At 40.1% G+C, this 14,962-nt stretch overlaps 1 protein-coding gene across 2 annotated transcripts in view; it reads right to left on the minus strand.

Moving 5' to 3' along the window:
- Positions 1-14,962, minus strand: part of CREB5 (cAMP responsive element binding protein 5) — a 431,442-nt gene that overhangs the window by 339,803 nt on the left and 76,677 nt on the right. For both annotated transcript variants that reach the window (XM_065939200.1, XM_065939199.1), the window contains exon 3: positions 9,032-9,125. In XM_065939200.1, coding sequence (XP_065795272.1) covers positions 9,032-9,125 — 94 coding nt within the window. The remainder of the gene's footprint in view (positions 1-9,031; positions 9,126-14,962) is intronic.

The raw sequence follows: 14,962 nt of genomic DNA on the forward strand, positions 1-14,962 counted from the left end.
CTGAGATAAGTTCATGAGATGGTCCATAAAATTGAATTCAGGTTGGCATTTGGGGACCCAAGCCCCAAGCAAAGTTGAGGGATGTTTTCTATCTTCGCTAAAGCAAAATTATTCCCAGATACCCACATACACCCACATACATCAACAAAGCAGACTGAAGGAGCATGGCATGGGTAGCAACAGCACCATCCATCACGATGAACATCTCTGCAGCAATAGGGAGACAAAGCTGTGGAACAAGAGGGGTCACGGGCAGTAAAAGACAGCTGCCCCCTCCTCCCCAGAACCAAAGACCCAGAGGAGAGCCCCAGAGTTGTTACCAAATGTGACTTTCTTTGCTGTATGATAAGAGTGAGGGGAAGGCAAAACGTTTATCTATATCCACATTTGGAATAGATAAGGCACACTGTTCTGAATATTTAATTCATTCTCTTCTTGTGAATGAGCTATTCTTTCCAGTTACAACAGGAACCAGAAAATGGAGCTTAACTTTTGTTTTAACATTTATTAGAATTAATACAGGGTCTCAAGTCATCTTTGATCCCACATGGTACCAGTTCCAAGTAAGCCAGGAAATGTGCAAATCTTCAAAAGAGGGAACAGCTAAATCTATCAGCAGCTTAAATAAAAGAGGCAGAGTTTCTCGGCCACATGAATGCCTTGTCAAGTAACTATTCCAGCTGAGATCAGACCAGAAATAAGTGAGTAATATCCATGGCCAAAGTTAAAATTCCTGTAATCTATGCCTTATTTAGAACCAAGAGCATGCACCAGTTATCTATAGCAGCAGCAGTTTCTACGTCCTGAATAACCGGGACTGATGCTCTATCTGTGGATAATATCAAAGGTGTGTTCAGTAGTGATGAGTTACACTCCAAGGACCTCCAGGAACTGGTTCCACTCAGAACTCAGAGTTGACATGATCATTTAAGGACTTCTGCTCTTCTTTCTCTTAGTGCTTTCACTCCGGTGGGGACCATCTGAATGAAAGATGGAGAATCTCAATCCCAAATCTCAAACTAAAAGTTCATAGTTTTTGAGTCTGAGTGCTACATGAGTTGTAGCTATAACCTTTGCAAATCCACGTTGGAGCTGAAGCTTATGTGCCACCTTCTCAGTCTACAAAGAGCACATCAAGCCAAAGACCTAGACACCCAGGGCCAGTGCAAGCAAGAAATCTTAGCCTCTTCTACTCCTCTCAAGCATCCTTGGGGATGTATTTACCAACCAGACAAGAAAGATTTGCACCAAAAGGAATAAAATATCTTTTGCAAAGTTTGTCATATTTCAGTATCTAGTTCCCTTCCTGGAATGATGAGTCTATTTCTTGAAAATGGAGCATCTTCTCATAAAATCACTGCCTCTGTAAATAGCTCGGTAAAGGACATTTGCCAATAGAGCAGAGGCTCTATTTGCCCATCTGCCAGGAAAAGGACCACAAACATGGCATTATGAGTTAGGAATTTACCCATCATTTCTATGATAAAAAATCCTGCATCACATTACATCTCATCTGGGAAGGACCACAAGGGTATGGCTGGAACTATTAGGGAAAAAAGCAACTCACTAAGTTTTCAATCAATCCATAGCCTGCCTACCATCAGGTGCTTCAGTCCCAGCAAGTATGATTATTCCAAAGCCTAAATGACAAGCACAAATCTAAAGCATGAAACCCAATTCTTCTTTTAAAAAAGTGTTTAGTCTGCTTTACATTTAATAATAGGTTGCTACCTTATTCAGTTTCAGAGCTATTATTGAGTTATATATCTGTCTATGTTTCATTTTTTTAATGATAAAAAAGGCAAGGTGACAAGTCATCAATTTAAGAAAAAAGGAAAAGCAGATTTCCCATCATATACCAGAAGAGAAAAAATGTGAGTCACCTAAGCAAAATTTTTTTCCTATTGGTCTGATAGTCTCAGTGACGGTATTCTAAAGGACTCTATAAAGTAATTTTATATCATTCTGTATTAAATTGATACCATAAAAGCCTCACTTATTCAGACCAGTTATAAGAAAGATCAGTTTGAATTAGTGACCATTCTAACTGTAGGGTATTTTTTTTAAAGCCAATGCATTTTTATAATTTACGTGACTCAATTTCAGCCAACCAAATGTGGCTTAATGGAATTCCTTAAGAATGCTGCTCAAATCAATAGAGAAAAATATTAGAAGTAGCCTATCTATTTTGGTAAGAGGGTTCTCAAAAAAGGCATCTCTCTTAGAGATGTTTAATATTCTTTTTATAATCAGATTTATCCCACTAATTTTTCAACCAATGCTTTCTTTGAAATGTTCTTATCCCTTACCTGCATTTTAATAGAGTTCTAGTTAAGAAAGTTTACATTAAATGAATTTTAAAATACATAATCCTTCATAAGAGCAATAATCAGTAACAACTGACAGAATCCCACAGAATTCTAGACAGGCTTCTTTGCAATAAATGTGCCTTTTATTGAGTGTGAATATACAATAGGAGCAATAGAGTCCTCTTGGTGACACTGACATCTGTCCCAAGAGGCAGTGCTCCCATGGGACAAACCAAAGCAACTCTGGCTTTTAACAGTAGCTGTGGGATACTTAAAAACTGACCTGGACTGGGGTGATCCAGATCAGTAAGAGGTAAGACACACTCTGACACTCTTGGCTCATATGCTGCAATCCATTTACTGTCAAGGTAGAGAGCTGGTGGACTAGACACCCTTAGAGAGGACATGAGTTAACCAGAGCACGCTCTGATAAGGGCATCTCTTACAACACATGATTTCAGAAGACAGCAGTATGGATTCAAAAATACAAGTATATTTTCCACAACTGCATACTATCAGCCATGGCCTAACCCTAAGTGTTCCAAGAGCCATTAAGTCACAATTTTAATTCCATTTAGAGAAGCTAAGCCACTAAAAAGTGCTACTAACACTGTGAAACCACGTCTTTGCTGGCCACGTAAAAGAAGGGGTCAAAATCTGCCCTGCATAGTGGAATCCAAAGCTTAATGCTTCCACTTAGTCACTAATTGCCCAAGTTCTCCTACAGTCTTTGTCAAAAGGGGTTGGGTTCCAGATTAAATAGACTAGAAGTCAATTTTTCATATATAAAAGGAGACTTTCAATCAGGCCTCTGACATATTCAGGTGAATTTTTAAAATTCTACTTTGATCAATTAAAAACATGAATAACAAGCTGACATGGCCTAGATGCCAGTAGCAACTTATCACTGTGGATGAGAAAATCTGATTCAAAAACACAACTCTTCATTCCTCTAAATGCTAATGCATTGTTATAATTTCCTTCTAAAAATGTTTGACTCTTCTTTCCATTTGATGACTACTGAAGAGATAAATCAATCACAAAAAGCAGTTCATAGATTTATATCCAAACATAAATCTCAGGCTGAAATATACTAAAAATAATATGTATATCTCACCAAATCTAGATATATAGTAAGAAAAATATAGATAGGGACTTTGGACAAATTGCTTATCCTCTTGATGTTTTTCACTCATATGGGAAAAAAAAAAAGTGGCCAGGATTAAATGACAGTGTATATAAGGCAGAGGCGGGCCACAATTACTGGCATAAAATACGGCAATAAGTGGCAGCTATTGCTATTATCATGCTGCCCTCTGGTGCAAGCCATCTCCACCACCCTCTGTTCCATGAAGATCTGATTGATTTCCATAGAGATAAATCACTTTGTAACTTTACCACTGATGGAAGAGAAAGAAGGGAAGTATGGGCCACGTGTGTGTGCATGTATGTGTGTTTGCATGTGTGTGATTTATTTACTTTTTATATCCCAGTTCATTCCAAAAAGAATTTGCAGTGATATGTCACCTTTCCTCTGACTTCTCTATTAAAATGTTCTTGGATTATTAAGTAGGATTTACAGCAAAGAGCCATGGGCAGTAGATTCCAGATTCTGAGGTTGTCTGGTTGATTACAGCCTCTTGGAAACAACAGCTCTACTTCATTGAAAACATTTTGCTTTCTCCACAGTAAGAATTAGGTTCTGAGTCTGGAGCTAGGCTGTACTTCTAGACCTAATCCAGATCTCAGCTGGGTCCTGAAGGGTTATAGTGTCCTTTTTACAAGGAAGAGGAGATGAAGAAGCCAGTCTCTCTCACCTCTCCTCTGTGCGGAAGTGCAAGACAGTCAGCTGCATTGCCTCTGGTGTTGGGGTTTTACCACTCCCAGCCCCACCACACTCAGAGGTCAGGGAGAAAGAATCCCTGAGCCTGGAGTACTGAACACCAGGTCGTGGCTGAAATGCCAAATCCATCCAGAAAAGGCATTTCCTGACCTCCCTTCAGATAGCCTGCTGGCCACTGATGTCACACCATCATGTTTTTATCTTCATCAGAGTACTTGTCCCTAACGGATATTTTCGTATTTATTTATCTGGGGGCAGGGGGCTGTTTTGTTTTGTTTGTCTATTATCTCTCTTCCTCCCCACTCTCAATAGTGTAAAGTCAGCTCTATGGAAGAGCAACTTCATCTGTCTGGTTCAATGCCACATTCCCAGCACCCAACACAATAGGATCCTTGCAGGCACTCATCAAATGTTTGTTAAATAAATGAATGGTGGTGAAGGCGCAGCTTCAGATCCTCTTTCTACACCTCAGCGGGTGCCTGTGCTAACTTCTCTACAAGCACAGCCCCTTTGCCTGCAGCATTAATCAGATTAAGATGTCTACTGGGGGAACTGACCGGACATTTAAAGGCAGTCTCTGTGTCTCTTTCTCAGGTTTCCCACCTGAGTGTTGATAGGGCTTTACCTTTTGGGAGAGGTCTGTGATACTCTTGAACTTCACCTTCCCTTTAACGAAACAAAATCGATCATCTTCTAGGTCAATATTTCTACCATATTTCCACAACACACAACACATACACACAGAGTTCTCCTTTAGAGTATTATCTGCTTATTATTTGTTCAGCTACAAAGTTGCACTTTGATTCTTATTCTGTTTTTCCCCTGTGCAGAACCTGGGAACCCTGTAAAAAATGAAGGTGGGGATGTTTGATAGGGCAAGATAGGAGAATTCCAGGATATCAAGCCTTAAAACCATTAACGTAGACCCAAACACATATTTCTAATGCTTCAGTATCTTTAATACTGAAATTTGATCATCATTTGCAAACCAGATAGATCTGATGTGATGTGGTAGTTGGTAGTTTTGCAACCTGTGTGTGGAAGTGTACTGTCCTCAGAAGATTCCCATCTCAAACTTGGCACCTAAAAACCATCAGTATCACCACTTCCCTCATGAAGAAATTATCACCTATCAGATTAAGAACAGCTAAAGGGAATGATTCATGCCCCTGATCACATCAAAAACTCTGAACATGTGTCATATGGCCCAAATAAGTGTGGAGGGACCAAGGTGAGAGGGGATGGAAGGCTCTGCCCTCAGAATCCAACACCACCACCCCTATTCCTGTCCCTACTAGTACCGTCCCCTTAGAAAGAACGGCTTTATGTTTACTCTCCATCCATAAGAGCAGATTCACCTTAATAAAACACCAGGACTGCCACTGGTATTATCCTGACTTGTGGTGTGTCAGAGATTGTTTACAGTCATTTTGAGTAGTAAATTCTACCTGCCCTAAATAAAATGGGCTCTATGGCAAAGCTATGAAATTATTTCAAATCTTACAATCCTTTGGATATTTATCCATGAAGAATATATCTGTGGTATCTTAATAACTTCCTTAACTGCAATATTTGCAATTAATGAAGGATGAAGTGATTTTACAAAAATTTGGGTTAGCCAGATATCCTGAAATCAGTGATAAATATACCTACCATAGATTATCTCCTTAATATATGTCAAACTCCAATTCATTTGAAATAAAATTTTGTATAATTGAATATTGCTTGAAAAAAAATAACCCAGGAGGGACTTAAACATTTTTGCCCTGATGATGCTCGCTGATATAAGATTTGATTTATGCTATTTTTATTTTTACTATATTTCAAGCTATACAAAATTATTAATCTTTATGAGAGGCCACAAAATAGGCTTAAGGGACATTAAAAAATAAAATCTCAATGAACATATTTTAGGAAAAATATATTCTGAGAAAAAAAAATATATTCTGAAACTTTTGATAAATTCAAATCCAAGTAAGATATACACAAGTAAAATTTCAATCATTTTTACAATCATAATCTAGTATGCTAAAACTATGTTGGAGATAAATATGTATAAAGACTTTCTTGAGAAAAAATAGCAAGGCAAAAATACCCAGTAAATAGCCTATTACAATTCACTGTGGACAAATTGACATATGATGTGTAACTGACCTCAACCCCTGGAGTTGGACTGGATAGCTTTGCATTCTGTTCCAGCAAGAAAATTCTGCACGATTACAAACATGCAGCGTGGGGAGCACGTTTTAAAATTTAGCACTCAATTTCATTGGGAGTATGAAATGGCCTTCTACCAGCTTCAACATAAAACCTGAGAGAGCAAAAGATGGTAAAGAATCTGCCCACAATGTGGCAGACCTGGGTTCGATCCTTGGGTTGGGAAGATCCCGTGGAGGAGGGCATGGCAACCCACTCCAGTATTCTTGCCTGGAGAATCCCAAGGACAAAGGAGCCTGGCGGGCTACAGTCCATAGGGTTGCAGAGTCGGACATGATTGAGCAACTAAGCACAGCACCCTCACACTCACCTACCACTCCCTACCCCAAGGCAGCCTATTTTAAGGATCCCGTTTGGGTTAAAATAAAGGGTGAACTTATTATTTTAAAATACTGGGGATTCCAAAGTCTAATGCCTTGTTATTTGCATATATATGTTCATTGTTGAACTGTAAGGTAACACCACATGTGACTCTACAGAACTTAACAAATGATCAAAACAAAAGAACAGACCACCCTTCCTAATCCTTCTAAGCGTTCATAATTCTTAGAAATTTGAGTTCCTGCATCTCTGTTTCTAGACTTAAGGAAAGACAAAGCTGTTTCTGAAGAGCCAGCTAGTTCAATGAAAACAAACAGACTGAGAGAGGTATTGGAGAAGGGTGTTGGGGGATGGTTGAGGGAAAAGGTTGCCTTTGAACTCAAGAGTCTTCCAAACTATAGTACATCTGCACTATTAACAAGTACAGGCCGGATTGGGAACATGTGTGGACGGTCCCATCACTGAAAGTATTTGATCATGTGTATCTACTGAGGAAGCCTGACAGTGCAGTAGCTGGTGCGGGTCAGAGGGTTAGAAGTGTAGAATCAGGGGCTCTATTTCTGCCCTGCTGGGAGGCCTGGCAGGCTGTAGTCCTTGGGATTGCAGTCACACACGACTGAGCGACTGAACTGAACTGGGGAGTTTGGGAGAGCTGCTCCCTCTCCCACGTCCCTCCACCTCTTCAGTAAAATGTGGGTTGTAATAATAAGCTGTCTGACAAAACTCTTAGAGGGTTTACTGATAATAGTGATAATAAAATACTTGTAAAATTTAAGTGCCATAGAAATGCTCAATTATTGGAGCCAGTTTTGCCTGGGCAGTCAGTTTCTCTTCTGATATCTTTTAAAACATATTCATGGGTGTGGCTCTTTTCACAATGCCAGGGAGTCAGTGGCTTGAACAAATTATTTCTAACCTAAGAAGGGTAATAGGAAATGCTTTAATTACCCTGGTTGGGCTCATGAAATACTTTCACTTAATACTTTCATTGTATCTGGGCAGATAAAATCATTCCCATTTTATAGAAAAGGAAACTGAAGCCCAGAAGTGTTCACCAACTTACTCAAGGTCATCTGGCCAGACTAGAATTCAAGTTTTCTCACTCCTTGCACCCTTTCCTTACTCCTGGCACTCTTTTGTCAAAATGGGACAGAAAGGCAATTAATTGATAGATTAGCCTTATTTATTTCTGCTCACATGTGTTGAGTACTCACTATATTTCCATCATTATCTCATTTAATTTCCTAATTATGAAGCAGGTATTGTTTCTTAAGGAAACTTTCACTGATTAGTTCAGCCAGAAACAGAGCTCCTTCTACTAAAGTCACATAGCATTCTCCCTTACAAGGCTCTTTTGATACATATCATGGAAGTCTTCTGGTTTAGCTAAGTTTTCACACACACACACACACACACACACACACACACACACACTACATTATGATGTCCTCAAAAATAGTAATCATATCAATCTTTGAGGCTCTGTGGCACTCAGAATAGTGCAGAGTGCGTTCAGTTCAGTCCAGTTCAGTCACTCAGTCGTGTCTGACTCTGCGACCCCATGAATCGCAGCACGCCAGGCCTCCCTGTCCATCACCAACTTCCGGAGTTTACCCAAACTCATGTCCATTGAGTCGGTGATGCCATCCAGCCATCTCATCCTCTGTCATCCCCTTTTTCTCCCACCCTCAATCTTTCCCAGCATCAGGGTCTTTTCCAATGAGTCAGCTCTTCGTATCAGGTGGCCAAAGTATTGGAGTTTCAGTTTCAACATCAGTCCTTCCAATGAACACCCAGGAATGATCTCCTTCAGGATGGACTGGTTGGATCTCCTTGCAGTCCAGGGGACTCTCAAGAGTCTTCTCCAGCACCATAGTTAAAAAGCATCAATTATTTGGCACTCAGCTTTCTTCATAGTCCAACTCTCACATCCATACATGACCACTGGAAAAACCATAGCCTCGACCAGACGGACCTTTGTTGACAAAGTAATGTCTCTGCTTTTTAGGCAGAGTGCATTACCAATGCTCAATTAATATTTGTTGCTTGAGTAATTACAGGTATGTGATTTTTTTTGAAAAAATATATGGATCCAAGTTTCATAGCAATAAATATTTCACATTACAGAAAAATGAGAAGTCACAGAGCTCCAATTATTTTAGTAAACACTACATTAGCTGATTACATTTCTTCTTACCATTATTTTAAGTCTCAGCTATACCTTAGAAATGTATATTTTCAAGACTCAGAATTTGCCATTGGAAAATCATTCTGCTACGCACAAGTATCTCTTGTGTGGCTGATCTGCTCACCCAAGCCTCTTTGCCTGATGGCTCCTTACCTGATAACATATTGTCTGTTTTTATTGAGGGAAACTTCAAAGTCATTTCATGCTTGTGCCTATGAATCATCAGATGGTCCTCTGTTGGGAAGCGCTGTCAGACAAAATAAAAAAGGGAGAGAGGAGAGGAGCCATTCAGTTTTATAATAAATATTTGCCATCACAGAGAAAAAGATTTATTCAGCATTGTAAACGTGACAGGCAAAAAAAGGTTAGTTCTGAAAAAGTGTGAAAGCATGGTTGGTAAGTAAAATGACAAATTATTTTATGCAAGTACATGTGCATTTATGTCACATTCTTTCTTTGGGAAAGAATTACATGTCATGCCTAATTATTTGCTCTATATCTACAAATGTACCCCATGACATTTGCATACTATGTTTCTGTATATGAAGACGTTGAACACTGATTATCTCAGTAATCTTAATTATATATATAATATATAGTAACAAGACAAATTGCTTTTAATGTTCTATACTCCCCACAGTGTAGTAAACCAACACTTTAGTTTTAATTTTCAGAGAATGACACTATGATTGTCAAAATGCTGTGCCCAAGTGTATTCAATTGGCTGGCTTCAGGTCATATGATGGGATTAGATTTTCTGGCCCTCTTGTGGTTGGGTGGCTCCATGTGAGTGGTTCTGCCCATTGAGTCATGAACGGAAGTGACACGTCACCCAGATGTGAGCATCAACTTCCTGGGGCAAGATCCTTTCCCTTTTAGCATGGCCATTCACAGTGGCCCCTCAATCATCCTAAATCTCTGGAGGATTATGAAGAGCATTTCCAAATTCTAAAAAATTATGACAAATGTCCTGTCAATCTATAATTGAAATGTATGCTTGGGCAACTGAAATCAGTCTTTACTGTGTCAAGTCAGTAAATCTTTGAGCTGATTTGTTATTGCAGCAGATCCTAGCTTATCCTGACTCAAACTGGTACATTTTAATAACTAAAATTAACTAAGTATTTGACTTATCAAAGTCAAATGAAAATGCAACAAAAGACAATTAGGTCTGCTAAATATTTCTTAGGCTTTGACAATTTAGAAAATCTTTCAGAGCATCCCAGCTCCACAGGATAGGGGCTACAAATTTCAATTACCATTGTATACTAGAATAGAAATCTTTTCTGCAAATAATATAATTTGTATTCAAGGGAGTGAGAGGATTCACTAGGCTAAATTCATTGGACTATTTCAAAAGTAGTTCTTCAAATAAATATCATTCATTTCTTTGTCATTTGTATAACATAAATTGGAGAGTATAGAAGGTGCAAAGTATGGTGATAATGCCAGATTTCTGAATACACAAAAGTCTCCAAGACATGTGGGTTTTTCCTGCAGGATCATCTATTTTCTTGGTCTTCTAACACCACAGTAGAATGACTGCATCAAATATGTTACAATACCATGTGTGACTTAGACACATAGATTAAAGATCTTAAAGTTTTTCTGTCAAAAGCCTTATCATAATTTTTCTATAATATATAACCAAAAAACCACATGGTAGTAGGCTTCATTTGCAGCCATTTGGGCAGCCATTTTTGGCTCCATAAAATAATAGCCTAAAATAGAATATAAACAGAAAAAATAGAATATAAACTTATTATATACTAAAAATAATTTCCATAATTATCATAGTAAATATAATTATCTTCCAAAAGAGACAATATAGGATATCTTGGATTTTCTTTTTACATTTGGTAGGAAAGAAAAACAAAAGTTAAAGTGTTAGTTGCTCAGTTGTGTCTGACTCTTTACAACCCCATGGATTGTAGCCCACCAAGCCCCTCATTCCATAGAATTCTCCAGACACAATACTGAAGTAGGTAGCTATTCCCTTCTCCAGGGGATTTTCCCAACCCAGGGATGGAACCCAGGTCTCCTGAATTATAGGCAGATTCTTTACCATTTGAGCCTTTCCATAATATCTCATATTAACTGTAATAATCTTCCAAAAGAGACAATATAGGACATCTTGAATTTTTTTTTAATGTTTGCTAGGAAAAGAACAGCAAATTGTAAATAGCCAAAATGTACAGACTGCAACAGACACAGAGATGAGCGAGGCCACTGGAACTTAAAACATGGTTAATGCAGAGAGCAAAGGAACACTGAAATTAACATTGGACTTTGTGAGATTAGAAGGAGCACAAGAAACTTGTCTCTCCTCACTTGTGGGACACAGTTAATTTATAAGGAGCCATAACATATACACAAAAATCTCCCAGATATTACGAGCTGTTCCTAATACAGCAAAGGTTCTTTCCAATTAGGGAAAAGGGTGGGGGAATCCATCCATCACCTCCAACACAGTGCAAGCACTAATAATCCATTCTTACTTCCATTTCCAATTCCCAGCCATCCTTTCTTCTCCATGCAGGTTCCCAGACTATGGAATGAGGCTAAAGTAAATGTCATGATAGACTGATTCCCTAACACCTGACCAGGAGGCCCTTGGTATCACTGACCAACCACTATATATTCTTAATTCTAATTTCTTTTCAATTGAAAGATGCTCATATTTTTATAACAGCTTGTCAAGAAAAAACACTTCCACATTAAAGAGAGACATCAAGTTGTAGGTTTATCTTCACATTCAAATTTAGAGGGTGTTGAAAGAAGAGGCTTGGAATTTTACCTTAAAACCAAGAAACTGTGCAAATTCTCATTTCTCATGTTTGTCCAACTATTTCATCAGTTCACTCAGCCTTCTCAAGGAAATGACCTGCTTTCACTGAAGCTGAAGATCATTTGAAATGCACCCCTTCAACCTTTATTATCACCTCCATCTGAGAATCTGCATTAACTTCATGGGTTCTATTTCTGTTCTCTCCTGTCTCAGAGAAATGAGCACCCCCATCTCCTTCACAGGATCCTCTACACCCCTATCTTCTGAGGATGGACAGTCAAGCTGTGATCCTTCAAGTCAGCACACTCACTCCTCCTTGCCCTTGACAAAATCCAGCCTGGAGAGCCCTGACTTTAAAAATCCTTTCTCAAGCTGCCTCCTTCTCTGGCTACCATTATATCACTCTGCTTTCCGTCACTCCCTAGCACTCTTGAAAGACTCCTCTATGCTGGCCACCTCCACTTCCTCACCACCCACTCGCTCGGTAATCCCTTCCAATCTGGCCCCCAACCGGACTCCTCTCTCATAGGTCGCCGGCAGGCACCCAACTGCCAAACCCAACAGCCCCTGCTCAGGCCTCTCGCTATCCCAGCTCTAGCAGCATCTGACACCAGTGACTACACGTCTGTAACATTTGTTTATTTATACCCTGCCTGATTCCAAGAAGGAGAAAAGATGGCTTGTAGCAATACCTAAAATAGAAAGGGAGAGCATCAGGAAGAAGTAGGTGATCCCCCAAAAGGAAACAGACCCAGAAAGAAACAAGGTTAAAGCCGAAATGCAAAGCATTGGGGTGTGCGCTCAACAGGGGCAACTTAGCCCCCAAGGGGACATTTAGTAATGTCTGGAAACATTTCTGGTTGTTACTAGTGAGGCATGCTCATGGCATCTAACAAGTAGAGGTCAGTAATGTTGCTAAGCATCCTATAGCCACAGGGAGGGCTTCCCCAGCAGCCCCTGGTTAAAGAATCTGCCTACAGTGCAGGAGACACGGCAGGAGCCACGGGTTCAATCCCTGGATCAGAATGAGCCCCTGAAGAAGGAAACGGCAATCCACTCCAGTATCCTTGCTTGGAAATCCCATAGACAGAGAAGCTGGGTGGGCTACAGTCCAGGGGGTCGCAAAGAGTCAGATACAAATTAGTGTCTAAAACAACAACAGCAATCCTTTAAAAGCTCATTTTCTTAGTTACCACCATCACAAAGGCAGAATTGTGACTGAGATTGAGCTTGTTATCACTCACAGACACTATCTGAGCCTTTCCAGGCCAAGGACAAATGGAAACTTTCTTTCACTAACAAGTAGTTCGCAAAGGCAGCAACTTAGGGACTAAACAACAACACAGCAGTGCACAGGGAAACCCCCTAACACCACCACAACGAAGAATCATTCAGCCCCTAATGTCGGTAGGGTCCAAGATGGGAAATTTCCACCACACTGTCCAACAGCCACTGTGCACTTTTCTGACTTATCCAAATGCTGGATGCAGCTAAACCTTCCTTAAAGGCTCTCTCTACCACCATTCACTACCCTGGAATATCTTGGAACCCTAACTCTCCATGAACCTTCTTTGGCCTTTGGTAAATCTCTCGAGGATCCCTTTCCCTTAAATGCCCCTTCGGCAGATTCCCCCAAGTAAAGTAAAACCCCCTATGATATTTTTCAGGGTGACCTGTGCTCTCCTTTCATGGAAAATTGCAGTTCATTAATTAATTGATGATGTGATCATGTGTTCCACAGATGACAGTTAGGTTAGAAGCTCTGGGGGGCAGGATGCATGTGTTTTATTTACACAGCCGACCCCTGGAAAGTGTGCCGAGTGTCTCAAATTGAACAAAACTTAATGACACATTTTCACAGCCAAAGCAAGGCAAACTACTCAAATAACTGGATTTTTTTCTGGCTAAAAAAACTCCTCCTTAAGAAAACTAGGTGGAAATCAGTTTTAACTTAGATAAGGGAACTTTCTACGTTCACAATGGAGAGTCATGGTCTAGCAGAATTTTATCCGGTACAACAACCTATCTGTGTCTTCCCAGTGCTTCCTATTTCAAAGGGACCTTCAAAACCAGCCCCCTATAGTTGAATTTCAAAATAATTCTCTCTGCTGTTTTCCTTATTTGTAGAGTAAAAACCAGCATTCACACAAAAGCCCTTGCAGAGTCTACTAGAACCCAAGCAAAGGATGCTGGTTTCTTAGCCAGTGTCTGATGTCATCAGCAGCATCACAGGGCAATAACATTTCATGTTCCCATGGCATCTTCCCCCCAGGAAGCTTCCAGAACCCTCCTCACACTCTCTGGGGAGATAAAATGAAAGGGTCCTTGATGGACGTCGCCTCTCATCGACTCACCGACATGGTTCCATACTGTGTCACCAATCCCACAATATAAACAGACAAAAATATGGGGCTTGATTCCACTTGAAACTACTGGGCATTTTAGAGAAAGAAGAGCATAGCTACCCACATGCCTGTGCTCTGAGTTCTAAGCTTGCTATTTATCCCATAAAGTGAAGATCTTGGCGTGAGAGCACCATGTGTAGTCATTTTCCAATGACTAGAACTTGGAGACATCCAAAGGGTCAAGGGTAGAAAAAGTCTCCATCAAGTTCCAAAGGGAAAATGCCAAACTCTGATTTTAGATGATGGATGTTTCCACTTTCTGTCAAAGACAGGGGTTCTAGTATAGTAATAGCCGAAGTCTTCATAGCAACAGTGGATCTTAATTGAGCACAAAGTGCTGGTCCTTCACTAAACACTCTACACATAGAACCTCATCTAAACCTCACATCTAACCCACTTGATAGGAACCATTGGAGGCCAAAAGAGGGTTAATCCAGCAGAGCAGGCCAACTTCCTCTCTTAAAGATAAGTGGAAAAACTGTGGGTTCTAGAAGAGTCTAGGAGTTTTACTTTACTCAAGTGGGAAAACAAAACAAAACCAGATTCAGTCTCTGATGGTGAGCTATTTCACCAGTAATCCAATGGCCCAGAATTTAAGCAGCTATTGTCAAAGCAGGCACCCTCTTTCCCCCAGTCTGAAATATCAATCCTGAACATCTGGTGGGCAGGATTCGGCTGGCTTACTTCCCGGGGAAAGTTATGGGGGGAAATAGCCAACACCAATGTATCACAGAGGCTGGGCGGGAAGTAGTTCAAACTATTCAAAGTGGAAAATGACGATGATGGTGGTGGTGGTGGCGGTGGTGAGAATATCTCGGTATAAGAAGGAAAGCCAGCAGCAGGCATGATGGCCAAGTGAGAGGTGCCTCCCTATGGGAAGGTACTGCGTCC

This window comes from Muntiacus reevesi, chromosome 6 (assembly GCF_963930625.1).
Source record: "Muntiacus reevesi chromosome 6, mMunRee1.1, whole genome shotgun sequence".
In the NCBI taxonomy this organism is placed as follows: domain Eukaryota; kingdom Metazoa; phylum Chordata; class Mammalia; order Artiodactyla; family Cervidae; genus Muntiacus; species Muntiacus reevesi.